At 31.9% G+C, this 20,854-nt stretch overlaps 5 protein-coding genes across 6 annotated transcripts; 4 read left to right on the top strand and 1 right to left on the bottom strand.

The window, feature by feature from the left end:
- Positions 1 to 257: 257 nt before the first annotated feature.
- LOC108323455 (cytochrome P450 93B16) lies at positions 258 to 4,254 on the top strand. The gene is made up of 2 exons (XM_017555917.2): positions 258 to 1,260; positions 3,409 to 4,254. The coding sequence occupies exons 1-2, from the start codon at positions 340 to 342 to the stop codon at positions 4,063 to 4,065; spliced, it is 1,578 nt and encodes a 525-aa protein (XP_017411406.1). The 5' UTR covers positions 258 to 339; the 3' UTR covers positions 4,066 to 4,254.
- A 7,172-nt stretch (positions 4,255 to 11,426) lies between these two features.
- LOC108323453 (pentatricopeptide repeat-containing protein At1g07740, mitochondrial) lies at positions 11,427 to 12,916 on the top strand. Its single transcript, XM_017555916.2, has one exon. The coding sequence runs from the start codon at positions 11,497 to 11,499 to the stop codon at positions 12,841 to 12,843; it is 1,347 nt and encodes a 448-aa protein (XP_017411405.1). The 5' UTR covers positions 11,427 to 11,496; the 3' UTR covers positions 12,844 to 12,916.
- A 574-nt stretch (positions 12,917 to 13,490) lies between these two features.
- Positions 13,491 to 14,642, top strand: LOC108323457 (dirigent protein 10). The gene has a single exon (XM_017555920.2). The coding sequence runs from the start codon at positions 13,491 to 13,493 to the stop codon at positions 14,490 to 14,492; it is 1,002 nt and encodes a 333-aa protein (XP_017411409.2). The 3' UTR covers positions 14,493 to 14,642.
- Positions 14,643 to 15,492: 850 nt separating this feature from the next.
- On the bottom strand, positions 15,493 to 16,291 carry LOC108323446 (dirigent protein 9). Its single transcript, XM_017555909.2, has one exon. It carries the CDS (start codon positions 16,245 to 16,247, stop codon positions 15,501 to 15,503), a length of 747 nt encoding a protein of 248 aa, XP_017411398.1. The 5' UTR covers positions 16,248 to 16,291; the 3' UTR covers positions 15,493 to 15,500.
- A 1,034-nt stretch (positions 16,292 to 17,325) lies between these two features.
- Positions 17,326 to 20,854, top strand: LOC108323640 (protein SODIUM POTASSIUM ROOT DEFECTIVE 3-like). 2 transcript variants are annotated; one of them, XM_052878573.1, is made up of 6 exons: positions 17,326 to 17,705; positions 17,888 to 18,035; positions 19,050 to 19,563; positions 19,648 to 19,723; positions 19,915 to 20,006; positions 20,244 to 20,854. In XM_052878573.1, exons 3-6 carry the CDS (start codon positions 19,105 to 19,107, stop codon positions 20,268 to 20,270), a joined length of 654 nt encoding a protein of 217 aa, XP_052734533.1. In that variant the 5' UTR covers positions 17,326 to 17,705; positions 17,888 to 18,035; positions 19,050 to 19,104; the 3' UTR covers positions 20,271 to 20,854. The 2 variants fall into 2 exon arrangements, with proteins under 2 accessions (XP_052734533.1, XP_052734532.1); XM_052878572.1 differs by lacking the exons at positions 17,326 to 17,705; positions 17,888 to 18,035 and having other exon boundaries at positions 19,915 to 20,854.

Below are 20,854 nucleotides of genomic sequence, written 5' to 3'. Positions count from 1 at the left end.
TCTAATTCCTATAAAAATAAAAAATTTCATTTCATTTGCATGTGATATTAAATTTTGCAATGATAAAAAAATAAAAAATATATGGATTAACGTGACAACTTGACTAGTTGTAAAAGTCAATTCGTTTTGAATTGGAAAAACAATCCAGCCTCACCTTTCTTTGACAAGCAATATGGAATGGACATGTTTTTCTACCCTAGTGGTTGCCATGCCTATGCAACACCTAATTTACAATGAACACAAGCCACTAAAAATTTGTGTGTGCATGGATATAAAAGCCATTGGTAGTAACTTCAAAAGCATTTTCAATTCATAAATCTTAGTTAAACAACAACCAAGATGATTCCTGAATCTCTCTTGTTAGTCGTGAGTTTCTTCCTTTGTGCTTGCCTTTTCAAAAGCTTGTTTGAGAGAAGGAAAAAGCCCAAAACCCACTTGAAGCTCCCTCCAAGCCCACCAGCCCTACCGATAATCGGTCACCTCCATCTGCTTAAACCCCTCATCCACCACGCGTTCCAAGAACTTTCTCTCCGATATGGGCCTCTTATATACCTTCGAATAGGTTCTGAGAAGTTCATAGTTGCAAACACCCCTTCACTCGCCAAAGAATTTCTCAAGACCAATGAGCTCACATACTCTTCTCGCAAAATGAACATGGCGATCAACATGGTTACCTACCACAACGCTACGTTCGCGTTTGCCCCTTACGACACTTACTGGAAGTTCATGAAAAAGCTCAGCACCACTGAGCTCTTGGGAAACAGAATCCTTCAGCAGTTCCTACCGATTCGGACAAGGCTCGTTCACGAATTTGTCCAAACTCTTTTCCAGAAATCGAAGGCCAAAGAAAGCGTGAACCTCACCGAGTCACTCATAAGGCTTTCCAACAACGTGATATCGCAGATGATGCTCAGCATCACGAGCTCCGGAACAGACAGCCAGGCAGAGCAGGCACGTGCGTTGGTTCGTGAAGTGACGCAGATTTTCGGGGAGTTTAACGTTTCGGATTTCATAGGTTTCTGCAGGAACTTGGATTTGCAAGGTTTCAGGAAGAGGGCATTGGATATACATAAGAGGTACGATTCTCTGCTAGAGAAGATCATCTGTGATCGTGAAGAACTGCGAAGGGAATCGAAGGTTGAGAGTTTTGAAGATGGAGAAGAGAAAGTGAAGGACTTTCTCGATATTTTGCTGGATATTGTTGAACAGAAAGACTTGGAGGTTGAGTTAACTCGGAACCATGTCAAATCGTTGATCTTGGTACGTATTATGGTTCTTTCGTACATACATTACCGTTTGAGTATATTAAAATATTAAAAAATAAGCATATGATAACTTTGATCTTGAAATGTAAATCTATTTTGTTTTATATGTTTTGAAACTAAATAAATAATATATGTTAAAATATTAATATTATATCAAAATATCAAAATTATGATTAAATGTTAATATATATATATATATATATATATATATATATATATATATATATATATATATATATATAATGAGTTTTGAAGTGATAGTATTCTTTTAAGAAGTATTAACATATTATCTCACCTTCAAAGTCTTCATACTTTAAGGAGAGTGTTCGTGTGAAAGAGGTAATAGGTAAGCCAAATGTTAAAAAATCAAACCTATTTATTATCATAAACACACTCATTAATGGATATTTAGTTTAGTAGAATACTTTTAGCTTTTCAATTATATTACATTTATCTTTAATATATTAAATATTAATATATTGATTTTTAAATATATTAACAAATTTAATATACTATTGAGTATGAGGTTTAAAATCTTAAAAATAAACATATAAATATATTAAATTATTAATATATTGATTTTTAAATAGATTAACAAACTTAATATATCATTGAACGGAGATGATAGACACTCGTAAAAAAATACAATTACTTCACATCTCAATATATATATTAGTATTTGAGAGATACGACATTTCTTAAACAAAAGAGTTTTTATTTGACAATTGAATTCACGTCACATCTCAATATATAAATATTTGAGAGATAAGCATTGCTTTAAAAAAATACTTCAATTTGACAACTATAATTCTTTTTATTTTAATATAAATTATTAATATATACTATTGTTATAATATATTAATTGTTAGTGAATAGGTTTTGTGTTATATGATATCAAATTTTAATACTTTACTTTTTTTCTTTTACACCCATTTAACAATTATCAATTCTATTATTTTAATAACTTTTTACATCATTTAATAAGTTTGCACTTTATTATATATATTTTTTAAGCATCAGTTTTCAATACATGTAGTTATTATTGAAATCTCAATTTAGAATACCTGAATGTAAATATTATTTTATAAATTAATTTTGAAAAAATTAAATTATACTTAAAATTCATTTTTTAGTATATATATATATATATATATATATATATATATAAATGTATATATATATATATAAGATGCTTTATTTATAATAAAAAAAATATAAACTAAGTATAAAATAGAAATAAAAAATAATAACTAAATAACTAAAAATAAAAAATAAAAAAAAAATAAAGATAATATATCTAACAATTATATTAATGTAATGTGAATGATTTGTTTTATATAATGTGAAATTATATAAATATGGAGTAATTATATCTTTTTAGAGTGTCAACTTATCATATTATATATATTTATAATTAATATTAAAATATAAAATAAATATACTTAAAATACTAATATATTGAGTTTTAAAATGATTGTAATTTCTTAAGCAGTGAAAACTATCATCTATGCTTAAAGTCTTCATACTTTAAAAGACCATGTTCATGAAAGAGGTAATAGGTAAGCAACATTTAAAATGTTAAAAAAATCAAACCTATTTATCATCATCATGACCACACTCAATACTAGGTATTAGTTTAGCAAAAGTATTTCTAATTTGTCAACTATATTATATTTATCATCAATATAATTAGTTGTTTTATATTAATTATTCTTAAATGATTCATAAAGATGTGATAGATAAAAGTATAATTAGTTGTTTTATATTAATTATTCTTAAATGATTCACAAATGTGACAGATAAAAGTAGCAAGAAAATATTAAAAAGAAAGTAACAGCTGCCTGTTAACAACTTCTTTTAATAACATGTTATAACGTATCATTATTTTATTGGTATATATATTTACAACGAATAATCACAAACCACTAGATTGTAAAAAAATTATAAAAAATGTTGTTAAAAGAACATTTTTCAAAAAAAAGATATATTCAAAAGGCCGTGTATTAACATGTATACAAATAAACTGTTAAGAAATCAAGCTTATTTATTATCACAATTTCAAAAGTGAATAGAAACTTGAAACCTACCACATGAAGAAATAAAATGGAACTTTTCATTTACTAATTATGATTATTATTTTCAGGATTACTTCACAGCAGCTACTGATACAACTGCCATATCAGTAGAGTGGGCAATAGCAGAACTGTTGAACAATCCAAAGGTGCTGCAGAAAGCTCAAGAGGAGGTGGACAGAGTGACTGCAAACAAGAGATTACTATGTGAAGCAGACAGTGAAAAGCTTCCTTACATCCATGGCATCATAAAAGAAACAATGAGGCTTCATCCACCAATACCAATGATTATGAGAAAGGGAATCAAAGACTGTGTGGTTAATGGAAACATGATTCCAAAGGGTTCAATAGTTTGCCTAAACATTTGGGCTATGGGGAGGGATCCAAGTATCTGGGAGAAGCCTTTGGAGTTTAGACCAGAAAGGTTTGTAGAAGGTGAAGGAAAAGATTTTGATCTGAAAGGGCACCATTTTGAGTTGTTGCCATTTGGCAGTGGAAGAAGAGGGTGTCCTGGTATGCCTTTGGCCATGCGTGAATTGCCTACAATCATTGGAACACTGGTGCAGTGTTTTGAGTGGAAGATGTTTGGTTCTGAAGGTGAAATCTTGGAGCATGGAAGAGGCAAAATCAACATGGATGAACGACCAGGCTTGACTGCTCCAAGGGCCAATGATCTTATATGCATCCCTGTTGCACGATTAGATCCTACTCCTTTTCTTCAACTTTAGTTAATTATCCATGGAAATTATGACACCCAAGTATTATATATATATATGACATGACAGTTTGTATTCTTCTTTCTGCGTCTGATACTGTAGTGTGTATGTATTTTGGAGTGTAATTTACGTGAGATTATTATGTTCATGAGCATGCAATAATATGTAATATTTTCATACAATAAAGACGAAAATGAATATACAACCATGTTTTATCTTCTTTTAAAAGTTTATATTATTGAATTCTTTTTAAATATATTTGTAGTGTATTTAGATTTAGTGTTGCGTGAAATTGAATGTGTTCTTTTTTAGAATTTTAATATATTTTTTATTATTAAATTTTAAGAATAAATAAATATGATCTTTGTAGTTTAGTTATGTTAAATTTTTATAACCTAGTTTAAACTGTAATTTAATATATATTTAACTTAAATTTTAATTTAAAATACTGCTTAATACGTAAAAAAATTAATTTAATTTAATTTAAAAACCATGCTAATATGTTTTTAAACTTGAAAGACCAAAATATAGAAACTAATTATAGTTTCGTAGGTTTAGACATTACATTACAAACGCATTTAAACTTTTTTAGAAAAAGAAAATTATATTAATAATATATTGAGATATTGTTTTGAATTTAAAACTTTAAAATTATAAATGTATAGATATTTTTATTTATATATTCTTCATTTAACTTTTAATGCATCTTAAATTTTTATCTACATTTTGACTTTAAATTCATGGCCTTTGTTTTGGCTTTAAACTCCTGTAGTATGTTTCGGCTTTAATTGCGAATTCCACATCATGCCTATCAACAATGCTTGTTTCCGTGTAGCTATTAAATTTGGACTTCTAACACAACTCAAATTTGAAAAAAAAAAGTTTTAGTTAATGTGTTCATGGAAGTTTTTAATTACGATGGGACATGTAACAAACTTTAAAACTTGTCAAATGAAAAAAATAAAAAACTAAAAACTTTTATACTTTGACAATATTTTTACACATTATTTTTTTTATTAATTCATTATTTAATATAGAAATAACACATATATTATATTAAAATATTATAAAAAAAAATCTGTGTTAATATATTATTATTAAATAAAAAATGTGCATGAGCCCAGCAACCAAAATCTAGTTACTTGACATATTCACACACATCAGAAAATCATTTTTATTATTTTCTTTATTTAATAATTTAATTTATATTTGAATTAAATAATTTAATTCAATATTGGTTACTATATAAAATTGTTAAATAAATATAATAATTTAAGAAAGTTATATTCAAATGTATCTCATTAAATAGTTCATTTAAATTAGGTTTCGGTTGACTTAAAAAGAAAAAAAGAAAAATACTTTTAAAGTTATTAAAATCGGTAGAAAATGGTTATTCATTACTTACAATGCAATTGCATATTTCTTATTTGGGTCATTATAGTTTCATGCTCCCATTTTTCTTTCATTATTATTTTATTATAATATGTTATTTATTTTTATTTTTACTTTTATTATTTTAGTATAATATTTTATTACAAAAAGTAACAAAATATAGATAGAAATATGGTGTCAGGGAATAGTTTTCCATGCTACAGTGAACTGGTACAATTTTTTTTTCCAATTTACTAAAAGTAAATTTTTGAAAAATTATATAAATAGGTGAATCATATCTTAAATAAAGAAGTCTTTTCACACACCATTTTAGAAAAGAAAAGTCACGTTTTAAAAATACGATTTTTTTAAAGTTGTGCTTTATAAAGAAGACTTCCTTTTAATAACTTGTTTTTTTTTTAATTTCTTTATGGTTTTATACAAGTTTTATAAATAGAATACGAGTTCTCCTTGATTTTTATTTTAAAATATTTTTTAGTTGATTAATAGTTTTTTAAAAATTTTATGTTAACATTTTATTTTGAAATACTTTTTAAGAATTTGATTAATAAATTAAAATTAGAAGTTTCTATTTTATTTACTTTTAATTTTTTTTAAATTTTTATATAAATGTTTTTAATGCAATTTTGTTTTGAATAATTTGATTACTAAAAGTTATATGCTATTCTTATTTATTAATGTTTTAAAATTTATATATACAGAGAATGTAAGACTCATGAAAAATAATTATAATAGTAAATTTTAGCATTTTATTAGTAATAATAATTTTAATGGATAGAAAAATGTAAATTTTGGATATAAAATTATAGTAATTCTAAAAGGTGAGGTTCAAATTTTTGATAACTTATTTAGGATTTTTTTAAGAAAATTGAATAGTAAAAAGTGAATAGTGAATAGTAAAAAAAAATTGAAAGGATAAGAATTCCTACGTAGTATGGAAGGAGTTAGGATCAGATTTGATCAAGTTGATGATTAAAATATTATTTTTAAAATAATATTGAAATAATAAATAATATTAAAAAAATTAATGAATAGTAATTTTTTGTACCTATAAATAGCTATGGGAGGGAAGGGTATTCTTCACCAAGAAGAAGAAGAAGAATCAAGTGAGAGCTTGAGAAATAGAGAAGAAAGAATTAGGGAGAAATTTTTATTTGCAAGAAGAGTAGAGGTTTTGAAGAGTTTTCGGGGAAACAAATTCAGAGCAAGAGAAGTCTGGAATAGAGGTAGGGGAGCTAACCTTTCTAAGCTTTTATGTTATGATATAGTACTGTTTTATTACTATTCATGTCTTGAAATTTTGTGTGAATACTATTAATGCTTACTGTACATCTATCTATATTAAATTTCTGTGTTAATATTATATGTTGTTGTTTTGAATCTGTAAATAAGAAATTTGTTAAAACTAGTTGAGGAACACTTTGGCTAAGGAAAGACTTGGTACTTAAGTTGTCCATTGTGACACACCTCTCTTTCCTGGAAGTCTACTCGACAAGCTTTTAACTTAAATCTTATTGAACAGATTATGTACTGTTAAACTATTGTATAATATATCTCGTTGGAATAAATTCATGTTATTGTGGTAGATACAAAATTATGAATTTTAATTGTGATGATTGTAATTTATTGGATTTGAATTTATGCGTCTGAACATGATCTGAGTATTATGGGGAGATTTCGTAATGGTATAATATGAGTTGAGGAATGTGAGCATTGTATGAGTCTCGTGGAGAGATTCTGTAATGCTGTAGTAATTGTGTACATGTTGATGTTGAGGGTCCTGTAGTTGGAGGTTATCCTGATACTCTAATAATCATCTAGTCTCAAGTAGAGAGGGATGAATTATGTGGTGAGAGGAGCAGGAGGTCCTGGTCTATGTGCCGGTTTTGGACATAGTGTTGAGGATTTACCTTGTGAATGGTATGGAGTATTTTGGAAGTATATTTGTAAGAAAAAGTAGAAGTCATCACAAGTGCATAACCTCCCGTGACCGCTCATCAACGTGTCATCTGGATGAGTGTCTATTGGGTATTGTGGTGTTTATTGGGTATTGTGGGACGAGTGTCTAATAGAAATTATGGTATGATGGTATGAGGGTGTATGACATAATTATTATATGATGTTAGTATCAAAGCAATTATGCATGTTTTATAAATGATTTGTTGCATGTTAGCTCACCCTACTTGTTTGTGTTTGGGTATGTATGATGATCGTATAATTCGTTATACGGGAGTAGATGAAGGAATGTCGTCTGATCCAGTACCAAAGAAAGAGATCGAAGAATAAGTTAGAAGAATTCGAGTCATATTTATGAGTTTATAGTTGAAATCTGAGTTTAAAACATGTATAGATATATATTAACTATGAATTTTTAAGTGTGAGATTACGGGGAGGTTACCGTAAATGTAATGTTACAATATATAAATTATGAATTATCCAGTGTTAGATATTGAGATGTTACAGAGAATATTTAAAAAAATTGATAATATTTTAAAAAAATTTAATTAAAATTTATTAATCATATAATTAAAAATGTTTTAAAATAAAATGTATATTTATCTAAAATAAAAAGTTATAAAAGAAAGAAACTCTCAAGTGTAATCACTACAAAAAAAAATGATATTATCAAAAGTTAAAAACTGTTAATGATCACACAAATTTGTTGTCACCCATTGTTGTCCTCATCCTTCATTGCTGCTACATTTGTCATGTCTGTTGTCACTATGTTAGTTGTCATCATCGTGATGTCTGTCACATTTACCTTCTTCTCTTCCTTTTCCTTCTATTAGGAAATATATATTTTTTTGTTGATCTTCAAGATCATATTCAAAGCTGCAAACAAGGTGACTCTTCTGTTTTTGAATATTATACTTGCTTGAAGATCTTATAGAAAGAAATCAAAATGTATCATTGTGTTCGTTCTTGCACCTGTTCTCCTTCTTGTCCTTGTGATCTTCTTATTCAACTTCAAAAGTATGCAAAAATTATTGTATCATTTGCTTTCTTCGTGGTTTGACTGATAGTTACTCTTGAGTTCGCTTTCAGATTATGATCATGTCTTCTTTTATAAAGAGTTTTTCTATGATAATGCAACATGAACAAGAGTTTCTTAGTGTGTCTTTCATTCCTTCATCACAAGATTTCATTATGTTTATTGCTTTTCTGTTCCCCAACAATAAATATTGTGAGAACACTTATTATTGTTTATAGAAAATCTAATTGCATTCAAAATTCGAATTTTGTTCGTTAAGTTAGCTTAGCTAATTTAAAACCAGATACTACATCACAACATTCTTCTCCATGAGATAGTTTTAATCAAAATCAATTTTATTTCTCAAAAACACAATAATTTTTTTTTATTGTGAACTTCATTAAAAATATTATAAGTAAAAAATAAACAAATATAATGTATTTAAAATATGATTTTTATTTAAATGTAGAAGACTTATTTTATCTATTTATGTAATTATTTTAAAATTTTATCTATTTCAATAAATTTTTAAAAATTACACCAATGTAATAAAAGAAAAATCTAATGAGATCAAGTCTGTTGTTAGAAAAATGTCTATATATAAATTGGTGGATTTAAATTGGTATCACCAAGCTATTACGATTTAGGTGTTTTCTTTAGAGGCAAGTATGGTTTCTTTTAGGATATAAACAGGAAGGCTGTTGGTCCCTTCACCACCACCGCTTCTCTCTCCACCTCCACTTCCCCAACCTTATGCAAAAAAAATTTAATTATAAAAATATTTTATTTTATTTTTAATCTTATTTATTTACTTTAAATTCAAACCCTATCTTTTTACTCATTTTTATTTTTTACTCAGTACCACCTCCTAACTCTCATTCTCTCTCTTTTCAGATTCTCACCCCTCAAACTCCACCACGTCCGTTTGTTTTAATTATAAAAATATTAATATAATAAAATTATATATTTCATATAATTAAACTAATAAATAATTTTTAATATAATTATAAAATTGTTAAAGAATACAAAAACCATATATAAGAAATATATATTATACAAAAACATTCAAACAAAAAACTAATTATATATAACTGCAAAATACCAAAAAACAAATATAAATATAAACTAATAACAATAAAGATCTTCAAAAATACATTATTAAAATACATCAAAAATATATTAAAAAATAATACATCAAAACATATAAATTACATTATTAAAATATCTCCAAAATTAATATAAAAAAATAAACTAATAAAAATAAACTGGAAAATAAACATGTAACTTTAAACGGATGTGAGCATCCGTCAACGGATGTGAGCATCCGTCAACGGATGTCAACATCTGTTTAAGGCAAAATACATTTGTTTTCCCTTAAACGGATGTTGACATCTGTTGAAGGATGCTCACATCCGTTTAAAGATTATACGTTTATTTTTTTAGGTTTTATTTCGCACCTTCACCACGAATCCTTCAAGAACCACCACACCACCACCACACACCGATCTTGGCACGACTGATTAATTGCTTCCACCACCACTTGCAATCTCTCACTAAGCACACCAGCTAATGAAAGTCCACCACATTCTGAGACCACAATTCTATCACAGTTAAAGAATGAGAGGAAGAATTGGAACGTAAAAGAGAGGAAGAAGAGCACAATGAAATAATGAGGGGACGAACGATAAAAAAGAAGAAGAGTTGCCACTGCATACATGTAGAGGATTGGAGTGGGTAGAGGTTAAAAAATATTAAGGTTTAATTGCTTCCTTTGTCCCCAGTTTGGTTGAATTGTGTCAAATTCATCCTCATTTTTAAAAAAGTTTCATTGTCGTCCTCACGTGATATAAAAGTGTCAATTGAATCCAAACATAGAAAAAATTTGTGTCAAAGTAGTCATTTTTTCTATATCTCTGTGTCTTCCTTTCATATGTCACTTCTCTGGAGCTATGAAAAGCCTTAAATTGGATAAGGTAAAATGAATATCTGTACTTGATTGTATGAAAGGAAGACACAGAGATATAGGAAAAATGACTACTTTGACACAAATTTTTTCTATGTTTGGATTCAATTGACACTTTTACACCACGTGAGGACGACAATGAAACTTTTACACCACGTGAGGACGACAATGAAACTTTTTTAAAAATGAGGATGAATTTGACACAATTCAACCAAACTGGGGACAAAGGAAGCAATTAAACCAAATATTAACCCTAAAATTTTATTAAGGGTAAAATAGGAATGGAAAAATAAAAAGAGAGATAAAACAAGAATGGGATGGTGGAGGGAGAAGGGGTGGAAACACCCAAACCAGGAATCACAACATCTTACCCAACCCTATCCATTTCATGTAAATAAGGCCCAATAGTAAGATTGTTTACATCACTTTTTAAAATATTTTGTGCACTTTTTAAAATATTTTTTGCTGAAATTATTTCAATGTTTCAATAAATGAATTATATGATAGAGTAATTGATCTTAAGACAAATTGAAAAGAAAGAAATTTATTATTTTTATCGAAACTATATCCATTATTAATAAAGAAATATTAAAAACAAAATTTAATAATAATAAAAAGAAAAAGAAATCCTCCAATAAAAATTAACATCAATTTCATCATTTATTTTATTATTAAAGTAATAAATAAATAAGTTAATAAAACAACAAGAGCAGCAAAAGTTCTGGTATACATATTGTTATACGTGGATGAGAGAGAATGAAGACGAGAGAAAATAAATTAGATAAACGAAAAAATTGGGTTAGGGTTGAGTTTTTCTTGATTTTTTTATTTTTTATTTTAAATTAAAAATAAAAATTATTAAAATACTAAATTTTATAAAAAATACTCTATTTATAAAAAAGACATATTTATAAAAAATACTCTATTTAAATTAAAATACTATATATATAAAAAGTTAATAGTAAAAATTGCAATAAAAATATATAATTATATAAACATAATGCTTACTTCTTCACATTCTTGTTATAAAGTAAATTACAGAAGAAATTGTTAGAACAATGTTATTCTTCTTCTTTCCATTCTCAATTTCTTCACTGTGACTATTGTTTCTGCTTGAATGATCTGTGGGAGAAGAAAAACGATTAATCCAAATCCATTGCTTCATTATGCTAACAATGGATCCCAATTCCACACCCATAAACCTCGACCCAATGAAAGACCAACTCGTCCAAAGTTTCGCAGGCGCATTCCCTTCGTCGCCGAAGTCAAAACAGTGGAAGACCCAGAAGAAGCCGTGTCTCTCTTTCACCGTTACAAGGAACACGGTTTCCGCCACTATTACCCTTCCTATGCTGCATTGCTCTACAAATTAGCTCGTTCTAGAATGTTCGACGCCGTGGAAACCATTCTCGCTCACATGAAAGACACCGATATGCAATGCAGAGAAAGCGTATTCATTGCTCTCTTTCAATATTACGGTCCCCAAAAGGCCGTTGAACTCTTCAACAGAATGCCGCAGTTCAACTGTGTCCGCACCATTCAGTCCTTCAACGCTCTTCTCAATGTTCTTGTAGACAATGATAGGTTCGATGAGGCCAATGATGTTTTTGGTCGATCCTATGCAATGGGTTTTCGTCCAAACACTGTCACTTTCAATATAATGACTAAAGGGTGGTTGAGAAAGGGCGAGTGGGGGAAAGCATGTGAGGTGTTTGATGAAATGCTTCAGAAGAGAGTGCAGCCGAGCGTCGTCACTTACAATAGTCTAATTGGGTTTTTGTGTAGGAAAGGTGATTTGGATAAAGCAATGGTCTTGCTTGAGGACATGGGTCAGAAAGGTAGACGCGCAAATGAAGTAACTTATGCTCTGTTGATGGAGGGTTTGTGTTCCTTGGAGAAGTATGATGAAGCTAAGAAGCTAATGTTTGATATGGCGTATCGTGGGTGTAAACCCCAGCCGGTGAATTTTGGTGTACTGATGAATGATCTTGGGAAGAGAGGAAAGGTTGAAGAGGTCAAGTCTTTGCTCCATGAGATGAAGAAAAGGCGGCTTAAGCCAGATGTTGTAACTTTCAACATATTGATAAATTATCTTTGCAAGGAAGGCAAAGCAGTGGAAGCTTACAAAGTTTTATTTGAGATGCAGATTGGTGGATGTGAGCCAAATGCAGCTACATACAGGATGGTGGTTGATGGTTTGTGCCGGATAGGGGATTTTGAGATGGGTCTGCGTGTTTTGAATGCAATGCTAACAAGTAGACATTGTCCACGATCGGAAACATTTAATTGTCTGGTTGTTGGCCTTTTGAAATCTGGGAATATTGATGGTGCATGCTTTGTCTTGGAACAGATGGAGAAGAGAAAGCTAGAATTTGATTTGGTGAGCTGGGAAACCATAATAAAGTTTGCCTGCAGTGAGGATAAGGGTGTCACTGAGCTTATGACTCTACTTACATCTTCGTAATCTAATATAATGCATTTTATACGGGCGAACTGTCTGTATCTTTGCAATTTTTTACATGATATCATTTGAACTCCACTGCTTCTGTCTCTCATTTATCTTCTTCTCTGTCTTATTTTCACTGATGTCCCAGGTTAATTTCCATCTTTAGAAAGTCCTTTCTTAATAATTGATTTAGAGAAGCAATTTCGTCTAGAAAAATTATGCCTCTAAATATTTAAAGATGAAAATTATAATCTCTCTCATTAGAGACAAATTATCTCTTTATAACATTTAAGGATAAAAAACTGTATGATGTCTCTATCAAAGATGAAAATGTTCCATCTTTAATGCAGATGCTTCCGTTCGTAATTGTTGATAAATTACTATATTTATTTATAATCCTAACAAGCATAAAACTCATTCGGTTTAATGGATGCTTTCAATTCTATTATATAATAAAAGCTAGAGTTTTACTCCTTTATTATTAAATGAAGACTTCAAATTTTCGTAATACTTTAAATTTCCTATGAAAAAGATTCTCTAAATGGTTTCTTTATAATGCACACTGTTTGTTTTAACTAATACATTGAGAATTTCAAAGAGATCAATGAGCTAGCTGCTCTCATCAACTACTCCGCACACATCAACTCCACCACATACATATAATTATGGTGTTTGAACCTGCATCTCTAAATTGCCTATTTATACATGTCTCTCGTCGTAGCTCTAATTATCATATAATCAAATTAACCATTTTTCTAAAATCTCTTTCCACGAGCATGAACATGACAATGCCCCTGAAAGCAATGCTTTTGGTAGCACTTACATTCCTTGCAATCACTTGCACTAGTTCAACTCGAATCCTGGAAGAAGTAGAAGAAACACCACAACAACCAAACACTGCCCAATCCCCCGTTTCATCCATTCTCCCTCCACTTGTACCTATAACCCCTGTTCCGTCACCAATAAACGCCGTTGACCAACACCACACGCTCTCATTTTTCATGCACGACATTCTCGGAGGCTCCAACCCCTCAGCTCGAGCCGTAACGGGCGTTGTTACGAATCCAGCTCTGAACGCTCAAGTGGCATTCGCTAAGCCAAACGGTGCAAACCTTCCTCTCAACGGCGGCCTTCCCCAGAACAACAACAATGGCGGAATTCTTAACAACAACAACCTTCCCTTCCTCACCGGACTGGGCGGTACCACAGGGAACGTCTTCAACAACAATGGCAACAACTTTGGCAACGGAGGTATTGGTTTCTCGGTGACCAACACGAATCAGCTCCCAGAAGGAATGACTCTGCAAAAGATAATGTTTGGAACAATGATTGTGTTTGATGATGAACTGACGGAAGGACAGGAATTGGGTTCAGGTTTGGTGGGGAAAGCACAAGGCTTTTATATAGCCAGCTCTGTGGATGGAACAAGCCAGACAATGGCTTTCACTGCCAAGTTTGAAGAGAATGGTTACGTCGACAGTCTCAGCTTCTTTGGTGTCCATCGAACGCAAGTCTCTGAGTCCCACATCGCCATCATTGGAGGAACCGGAAAGTATCTGAACGCAGAAGGGTATGCCATCATAAAGACTTTTCCGGTTAGCGGTCAGCAACACAATACCGATGGAGTTGAGACTCTGTTGCAGCTCACTGCATATCTTGCTTATTAGCCTCCTCTCACTCATTCTTCTTTTAAACTTACAATCACTGCAACCTTGTCTGTATTTCCTGTAATGAATTTACTGTGTGAGAGCATATTGTGCTTTTCAAAAACCAATGTTCACAAATTACACTGTTAAATGTTATTTTCCCTTCACAATTTCTATGGTTATCTATTATAATACTTTCTTATTTTTGTCAATCAGATAACTCCTCTCAGGATCATGATTTCTTCTTGCATTTCACAAGTATATGCAGAACACTACAATCATTATCCAACAGTTCAATTTGTTTAATATGTTATATTTTATCATTTAATGCATGATGTTTCCTATTTTTCATGGTTAGGAACAGAACAGGTGTGCGACATAAACTGAATGGTGCAATACACAAAGAAAGAAAAAGTTTACAAAAGGTGTTATAAAAATTATGCGTAAAATTTAACACTCCTTAATAAATGTTCATTTTAAGAAGTTGGAAAAGAAGAATTAGCCTAGAGTGTTCGATTGAAAATGAGGTTTGGCCTTCAATGCAGTTCAGTCATTTTGAGAATTCATTGTTAGGCTTTACCTCCTCTCTGGCACCATTTCTACTCTCTCCAGTTCCCCAGCAAGAAAAAGTCCTATCAACTGAAACCATGCAATTAGAACAGTCTAGAAAACACATCTTTAACACAAAAAAGTCAAAGCAGAATAATTAATAAATTTCCTTGAGTTCATCTGATGGTTAAGAGATTAAAAGCTAAAAAATGTTTCTCAAAACTGCACATTTGGAATCGCATTTAGTCATCAAACAAACCATCAAAATTACCTGCATGGAACTTGCAGGGTAGAGAGCTTAAAATATTTGTTTTGAATGATTTTAAAAGGTAGAATTTTAAGTAGGGAACCGTTTGAGAACACTTGAAAATTTGGATATCCAACCATTTGATAATATACTTCTATTCATGTAAAAAAGGTTTTGCTCCTTTAACTACATACAATATGTAATCTTCCATGTTAATTACTATAATCTATTATCTAGGCTATGTATACAGTAATTTGAAGAAGAGTTTCCAACCCATTTGTGGTATGTTGTTGAGGTGAAGGCAGTGTTTCAATTTTGGCATACCCTTTTGCATTATCATATTTTCCAGTTCCTCCAACTACAGCAATATGAGACTCCTTTGTAGCTGTCCTGTGCACACCAAAGAAACTAACAGCATCCTCCTCATCATCACCTTCACCACCAAACACAACCGTAAATGCCATGGTTCGGCTACTTCCATCCAATGAGCTAGTCAAATGAAATCCCTGTGCTTTACCAATAACCTCTGACCCAAACTCATGCCCTTGCGTAATTTCATCGTCAATAACCGTTATTCTTCCGAACAAAAACTTGTCTGGTGATGCTCCTTGTGGATTCCTATCGATAACAACCTTGTTTTTGTCAATGTCTTTTATGACCATGGTGGTGCTGGAATGTGTAGGATTAGTGGCAGTGCTTGTATCAACTAATGGTATGGCACCTTTAAAGGGGAAGATCTTGTTGTTGGGTTTTGAGAAAGGAAGTTTAGCTGTCTGAGTGTCTACAATGGTGCCAGCAACGATTCTTTCTGAAGGGGCTGATCCACCAATGATGTCATGCATGAAGAAAGATACTGTAGGGGCTTGAGCATCAGCGACCATATCTGTTTTGGCATGCCTTAGGGTGATGGCAAAGACGAAGAGATGAAGTACTGCTATGGTTTTGAGGGAAAAATAGGTGAAGGTGAGCTTTTTGGCCATTTTTCCTTTTCTGTAAACTGTGATTAATATGTATCTTGGCGTTGAATAATGGTGGGGTTGGTTGCTTTGAAGAAGGATGAAGTAGTAATAAGATTATAGTAGTAGTTTTATAGGAAGATTTGGATTGCATAAAGGGCAGATAAAAGATTGCATGCAGTGAGCTTAAACAATTGAGCTATTGGAGTTGTTGCCCTTACTGAATCAGATGTGGGAAGTGGAGTTGCCCAGTAGCTCTATCCTACAACAGTTTCATTTGACCAAGTGGTAGTGATTCCCAATTAACAGTTGATAAACCATGTTTGTGGAGTGTGAAGCAGCAAATGAACCGTGACATGTATTTACATTCAATATATTATAAAGGTGAAATGGTTATAAAAAAAAATGATTTTTTATATTTTAGAAAAAAGTAAAAATAGTATCATAAAAGTATGTGTGTCAAATATCATTAGATAGTAACATGTTAACTAATCTTTTCTTTGCAAGCTTTTTACTATGATATTTACTAAAATGGTAAATATTAATTTATAATAGTTAATGTACTGTATAATCCCCTGTTAATCATAAACAGGACTATCGATCATCTAATAAAGAAGCAACCGACGGTCAGAAACCGTAAATAATTGACATTTAATTAAAATGATAAAAGTATTAATTGGTAAATAATAAGATAATAAAAGTAATTAATGGATAATTAATAAAAATAATAAATTATTAAAAGTCCATTATAAAATCAAGATTGATATAATGGACTGACTTTTCACGACTCATTTATTACAGAATCATTAAAAAAATTTACTTGAATGTCAAATTTTTTCTGAGATAATTCCAGGACGAACCGAATAATTGAAGAACTATTTCGGAATTTAGAAACAAAAAATCATTTGGATAGAAAACCTTTCCTTCGTAAACCGAAACAGTTAAAAAAAATATTTAAAATAAAACATGCTCAATACAACTAATCTTTTAAGAGGAATGTAGAAATCCTTCAATATATACCACTCCAACTCACATATTTACAAGGTTATAAAGTATTAAGATGCATCATAGACATGGAGAAAATAAACGAGGAGGAAGAAGAGGCCTCACTTTTCAACTCAACACTTAATTTTGCAGTCTACAAGTCCCACATCGTCTAGAATATTAGACAAACCAGTCTATATAAACGTCTCACAGACAAGTCTGTTCGCCGAGTTGTGTAACGTCAGCTTGTGACCCGAGTGGGGGCATCATGGTGATGGAACAAAGTTTAGGTTTCACTGAGTTGGATTGGTAGATGCATAATGTTGCTTGCCCACTCCAAGTTGAGAGTTGAGCTAAGGAATCTTTGCGAAGGCAAAGGTCTCTTGGTTCCTAGACAGGAGGGCACAGCGTGAGGCTGGTTTCACAGAGCAGCGACAACCTCCGGTTCTTGACAGTGGAAGGATCACAGGCTGCTGCATCTCCACACCACTGAGCTTGGTTAGCCTATCTCTTGAACCATCACTTTTTGTTTTAATAGTTATGCTGTCTGAGGGAAAAATATGGGCCATTTTTCCTTTTCTGTAAACTGTGATTAATATGTATCTTGGCGTTGAATAATGGTGCAGTTGGTTGCTTTGAAAGGATGAAGTAGTAATAAGATTATAGTGATGGTTTTATAGGAAGATTTGGATTGCATAAAGGGCAGATAAAAGATTGCATGCAGTGAGCTTAAACAATTGAGCTATTGGAGTTGTTGCCCTTCCTGAATCAGATGCGGGAAGTGGAGTTGCTCAGCTATATCCTACTACAGTTTCATTTGACCAAGTGGTAGTGATTCCCAAACTAATAGTTGATAAAACCATTTTTGTGGATGTGTGAAGCAATAAACAATACATATTACAAAAGTGAAATGGTAATAAAAAAATGAATTTTTATATTTAAATAAAGATAAAAAATCAGAAAAGATAGTATTTAATGAATATAAAAAATATGTGTGAAAATATGATATTAATATGTTAACTAACCTTTTCTTTGCAAGCTTTTTTACTGAGATATTTACTAAAATGGTAAATGTTAATTTATAATAGTTAAAGACAAGAATATTTAAAATAAAACACACCAAACGATCATTACAGCTTATCATTTAAGAGGAATGTATTGTTCTTTTGGAAATCCTTCAATATTTACAAGGTTATAATGTATTAAGATGCATCATAGATATGGAGAAAATAGATGGGGAGGAAGAAGAAGCCTCATTTCCCAACTCAAGACTTAATTTTGCGGTCTGCAAGTCCCACGTAGTCTAAAATATTAGATAAACCAAACTTTATAAAATGTCTTACAGACAACTTTGCTCGCTGAGTTGGGTAACGTCAGCTTGTGACCCGAGGGGGAGGCAACAAGGTGATGGAACTGGCGAACCAAGCTCTTTACCACACTTTTTCTTTAATGTTTTGCAGGTCAACAAACCATCTAGCTGTTTGAATGAAATTAAGAGCTGTAACCACTGCTTCCAAACCATGAAAAGTCTGTGTGTATACAAAGAACACGAACCAACCAAGCCCACAAAACACACTGAAAAAACAATCATGCCTCAATAATACTCTGTTTGTCTTCTTCTCTCCAAACTTTCTTAATTTGACAGCCACTACTATTCATACCACACCAAATATGAATATAGTTTTGAAAATCTAGATTAATCTCATAATTTCTTGGTGGGACCAAATGCATCATCTATATTTTCCTTTCCTTATTGTCTTTGCCTTTTCTTAGCTTCAGCTACTAGTACTACCTACTGCTTATCCATTGCTCCAACATATTTTCTCTACTTTATATGTTTAGACCTCGCCACTGCCACAAATTAACCACCATACTCATTACTCGCTCCACAAAAACCATGAAAACGATGAAGGGAATTGATTTGCTATGTCCTTCCTCAGCTTCCACAGCTGTAACTTCTAGCCTGCAGCACCGTTCTACGGCGCGTGGAAGGACCAAAAGCTACGACCATGACGGAAGGAAAAACCAACTCTGTGTACCTTGTTCATCCCAATTGCCCTTAACTCCTAAGCCTCAGTCGGAGAAGCACAGAAAGAGCTCGGCTGATAAGGGTAACAGTGACACGCGTAGAAAAAGTTCTGTTGATGTTAATGACCTATATACTCATGCCAGTGCTGAGCGTTCATCCAGAAGATATCTCCTTGCTGACGCGCCATTCATTGAGTGGGTATCAGAGTCTAATAAATTCACACAAATGGTTCCTTCTCAACATGATGTCGAAGACAGGCCCATGGTTATCAAAAGAAACCATGCTCCTACTCTTCGCTCCTCTTCTTCAGCTCGCTCCAAGGACCAGGTTTTTCTTTTCTTTTCCAACCTTTGTTTCTTTTTTCTCAAAATGATACTCACCAGTTACCACTTTTTCTGAAACCTTTATCAGGTCGTGGTTTTGAGGGTGTCGTTGCATTGCAAGGCCTGCGAAGGAAAAGTTAGAAAACATATTTCAAAAATGGAAGGTGAGTCTGGTTAATCCATACTTAGTTTAGGAGTTTACGTAGCAGTATCGTTACTCCGGTATAGTTGAATTTTATGTTCTTTGTAAACATTAAAGTTTGATGTTTATGGTAATGCTACTATAATCATTTATATAAACTAATCTTGCATGAAAGAAAGAGTGATTTGTTGAGAATATTATATGGGTTTGTAGGAGTGACATCATTCAGCATAGAAATGGAGACAAAGAAAGTGACGATAATCGGAGACGTGACACCAATGGGGGTACTGGCGAGTGTATCCAAGGTGAAGAATGCACAACTTTGGCCATCTCTCTAGACTTGAATCTGATACACCTTTGGGGTGTGCGTGTTTGTATGATTAGAATTTGGATAACTTGTGAAGCACTAGAAAGTGTGTTGTAAATGAACATTTTTCCTTTAGTTGTTTACTTGTTGTGGTGAGTGAAGTGGTACAACTGACAATTCTTAATTGGTCATCTGGTGTGTTTCACGACCAAATGTTCACTCTTCCTCACTGCAGCCTAAATCAAAACACACAGCTGCTTAGGAGACAACGTCTGGCAAACTTTTGAAAGAAGAAAAGGGTAACGTGTATAGCTTTAAAATGTAGCCGTGCGCCTAAGACCCACGTTATCTCTTGTTCCTGCTCGTGGGGTTAACTAGTATATATAAATGAAGTAAGTATGTGTTGGTAGAAAGTAAAGAAATTGAAAATAATTGTGATTGCAAACCATTTTGAAGCTAAACAAGCTCATTCAGTGTATAAAGAGAGAAGGACATATGAGAAACCTTGAGGCTAAGCACTTGGAAAGCAATAATGGGTATACGTTTGTCCAAGCACTTGGAATGCACTTTGTTGGGGACACAAGTAACAGGGTAATGCATGCCAGACAGTGGTAGCAGAGAGCACTGAAGACCAGCCTGGTCTGTTTGGAAGCATTCTCTTTGGAAAACTAATGGTTCTAAGGTTTTCTTTTTGAGCTTCTGAAAGCACTTAGAGTTGGTTAATGTGACATGATGCAGGTCCCGTTGTTGAAGGGTTCGGTTTGCTTTTGTTGTTTTTGTTAACATTGTACATTCTATATTCCCTACAAGTAACCTAATCATGAGAGCATAGTTCACTTTTATGGT

This window comes from Vigna angularis, chromosome 5 (assembly GCF_016808095.1).
Source record: "Vigna angularis cultivar LongXiaoDou No.4 chromosome 5, ASM1680809v1, whole genome shotgun sequence".
NCBI classification, from domain to species: Eukaryota; Viridiplantae; Streptophyta; class Magnoliopsida; order Fabales; family Fabaceae; genus Vigna; species Vigna angularis.
The sequence above is the reverse complement of the archived record's forward strand: the minus strand, read 5'-3'. Positions and strand labels throughout refer to the sequence as shown.

Excerpts from the sequence above, each read along its gene's own strand:
- LOC108323455 (XM_017555917.2), top strand. The coding sequence starts at position 340 with ATGATTCCTGAATCTCTCTTGTTAGTCGTGAGTTTCTTCCTTTGTGCT. Across the intron at positions 1,261-3,408 it reads ATGTCAAATCGTTGATCTTG|GATTACTTCACAGCAGCTAC; the intron begins GTACGTATTATG and ends TATTATTTTCAG.
- LOC108323453 (XM_017555916.2), top strand. The coding sequence starts at position 11,497 with ATGATCTGTGGGAGAAGAAAAACGATTAATCCAAATCCATTGCTTCAT.
- LOC108323457 (XM_017555920.2), top strand. The coding sequence starts at position 13,491 with ATGGTGTTTGAACCTGCATCTCTAAATTGCCTATTTATACATGTCTCT.
- LOC108323446 (XM_017555909.2), bottom strand. The coding sequence starts at position 16,247 with ATGGCCAAAAAGCTCACCTTCACCTATTTTTCCCTCAAAACCATAGCA.
- LOC108323640 (XM_052878572.1), top strand. The coding sequence starts at position 19,105 with ATGAAAACGATGAAGGGAATTGATTTGCTATGTCCTTCCTCAGCTTCC. Across the intron at positions 19,564-19,647 it reads CAGCTCGCTCCAAGGACCAG|GTCGTGGTTTTGAGGGTGTC; the intron begins GTTTTTCTTTTC and ends AACCTTTATCAG. Across the intron at positions 19,724-19,914 it reads ACATATTTCAAAAATGGAAG|GAGTGACATCATTCAGCATA; the intron begins GTGAGTCTGGTT and ends ATGGGTTTGTAG.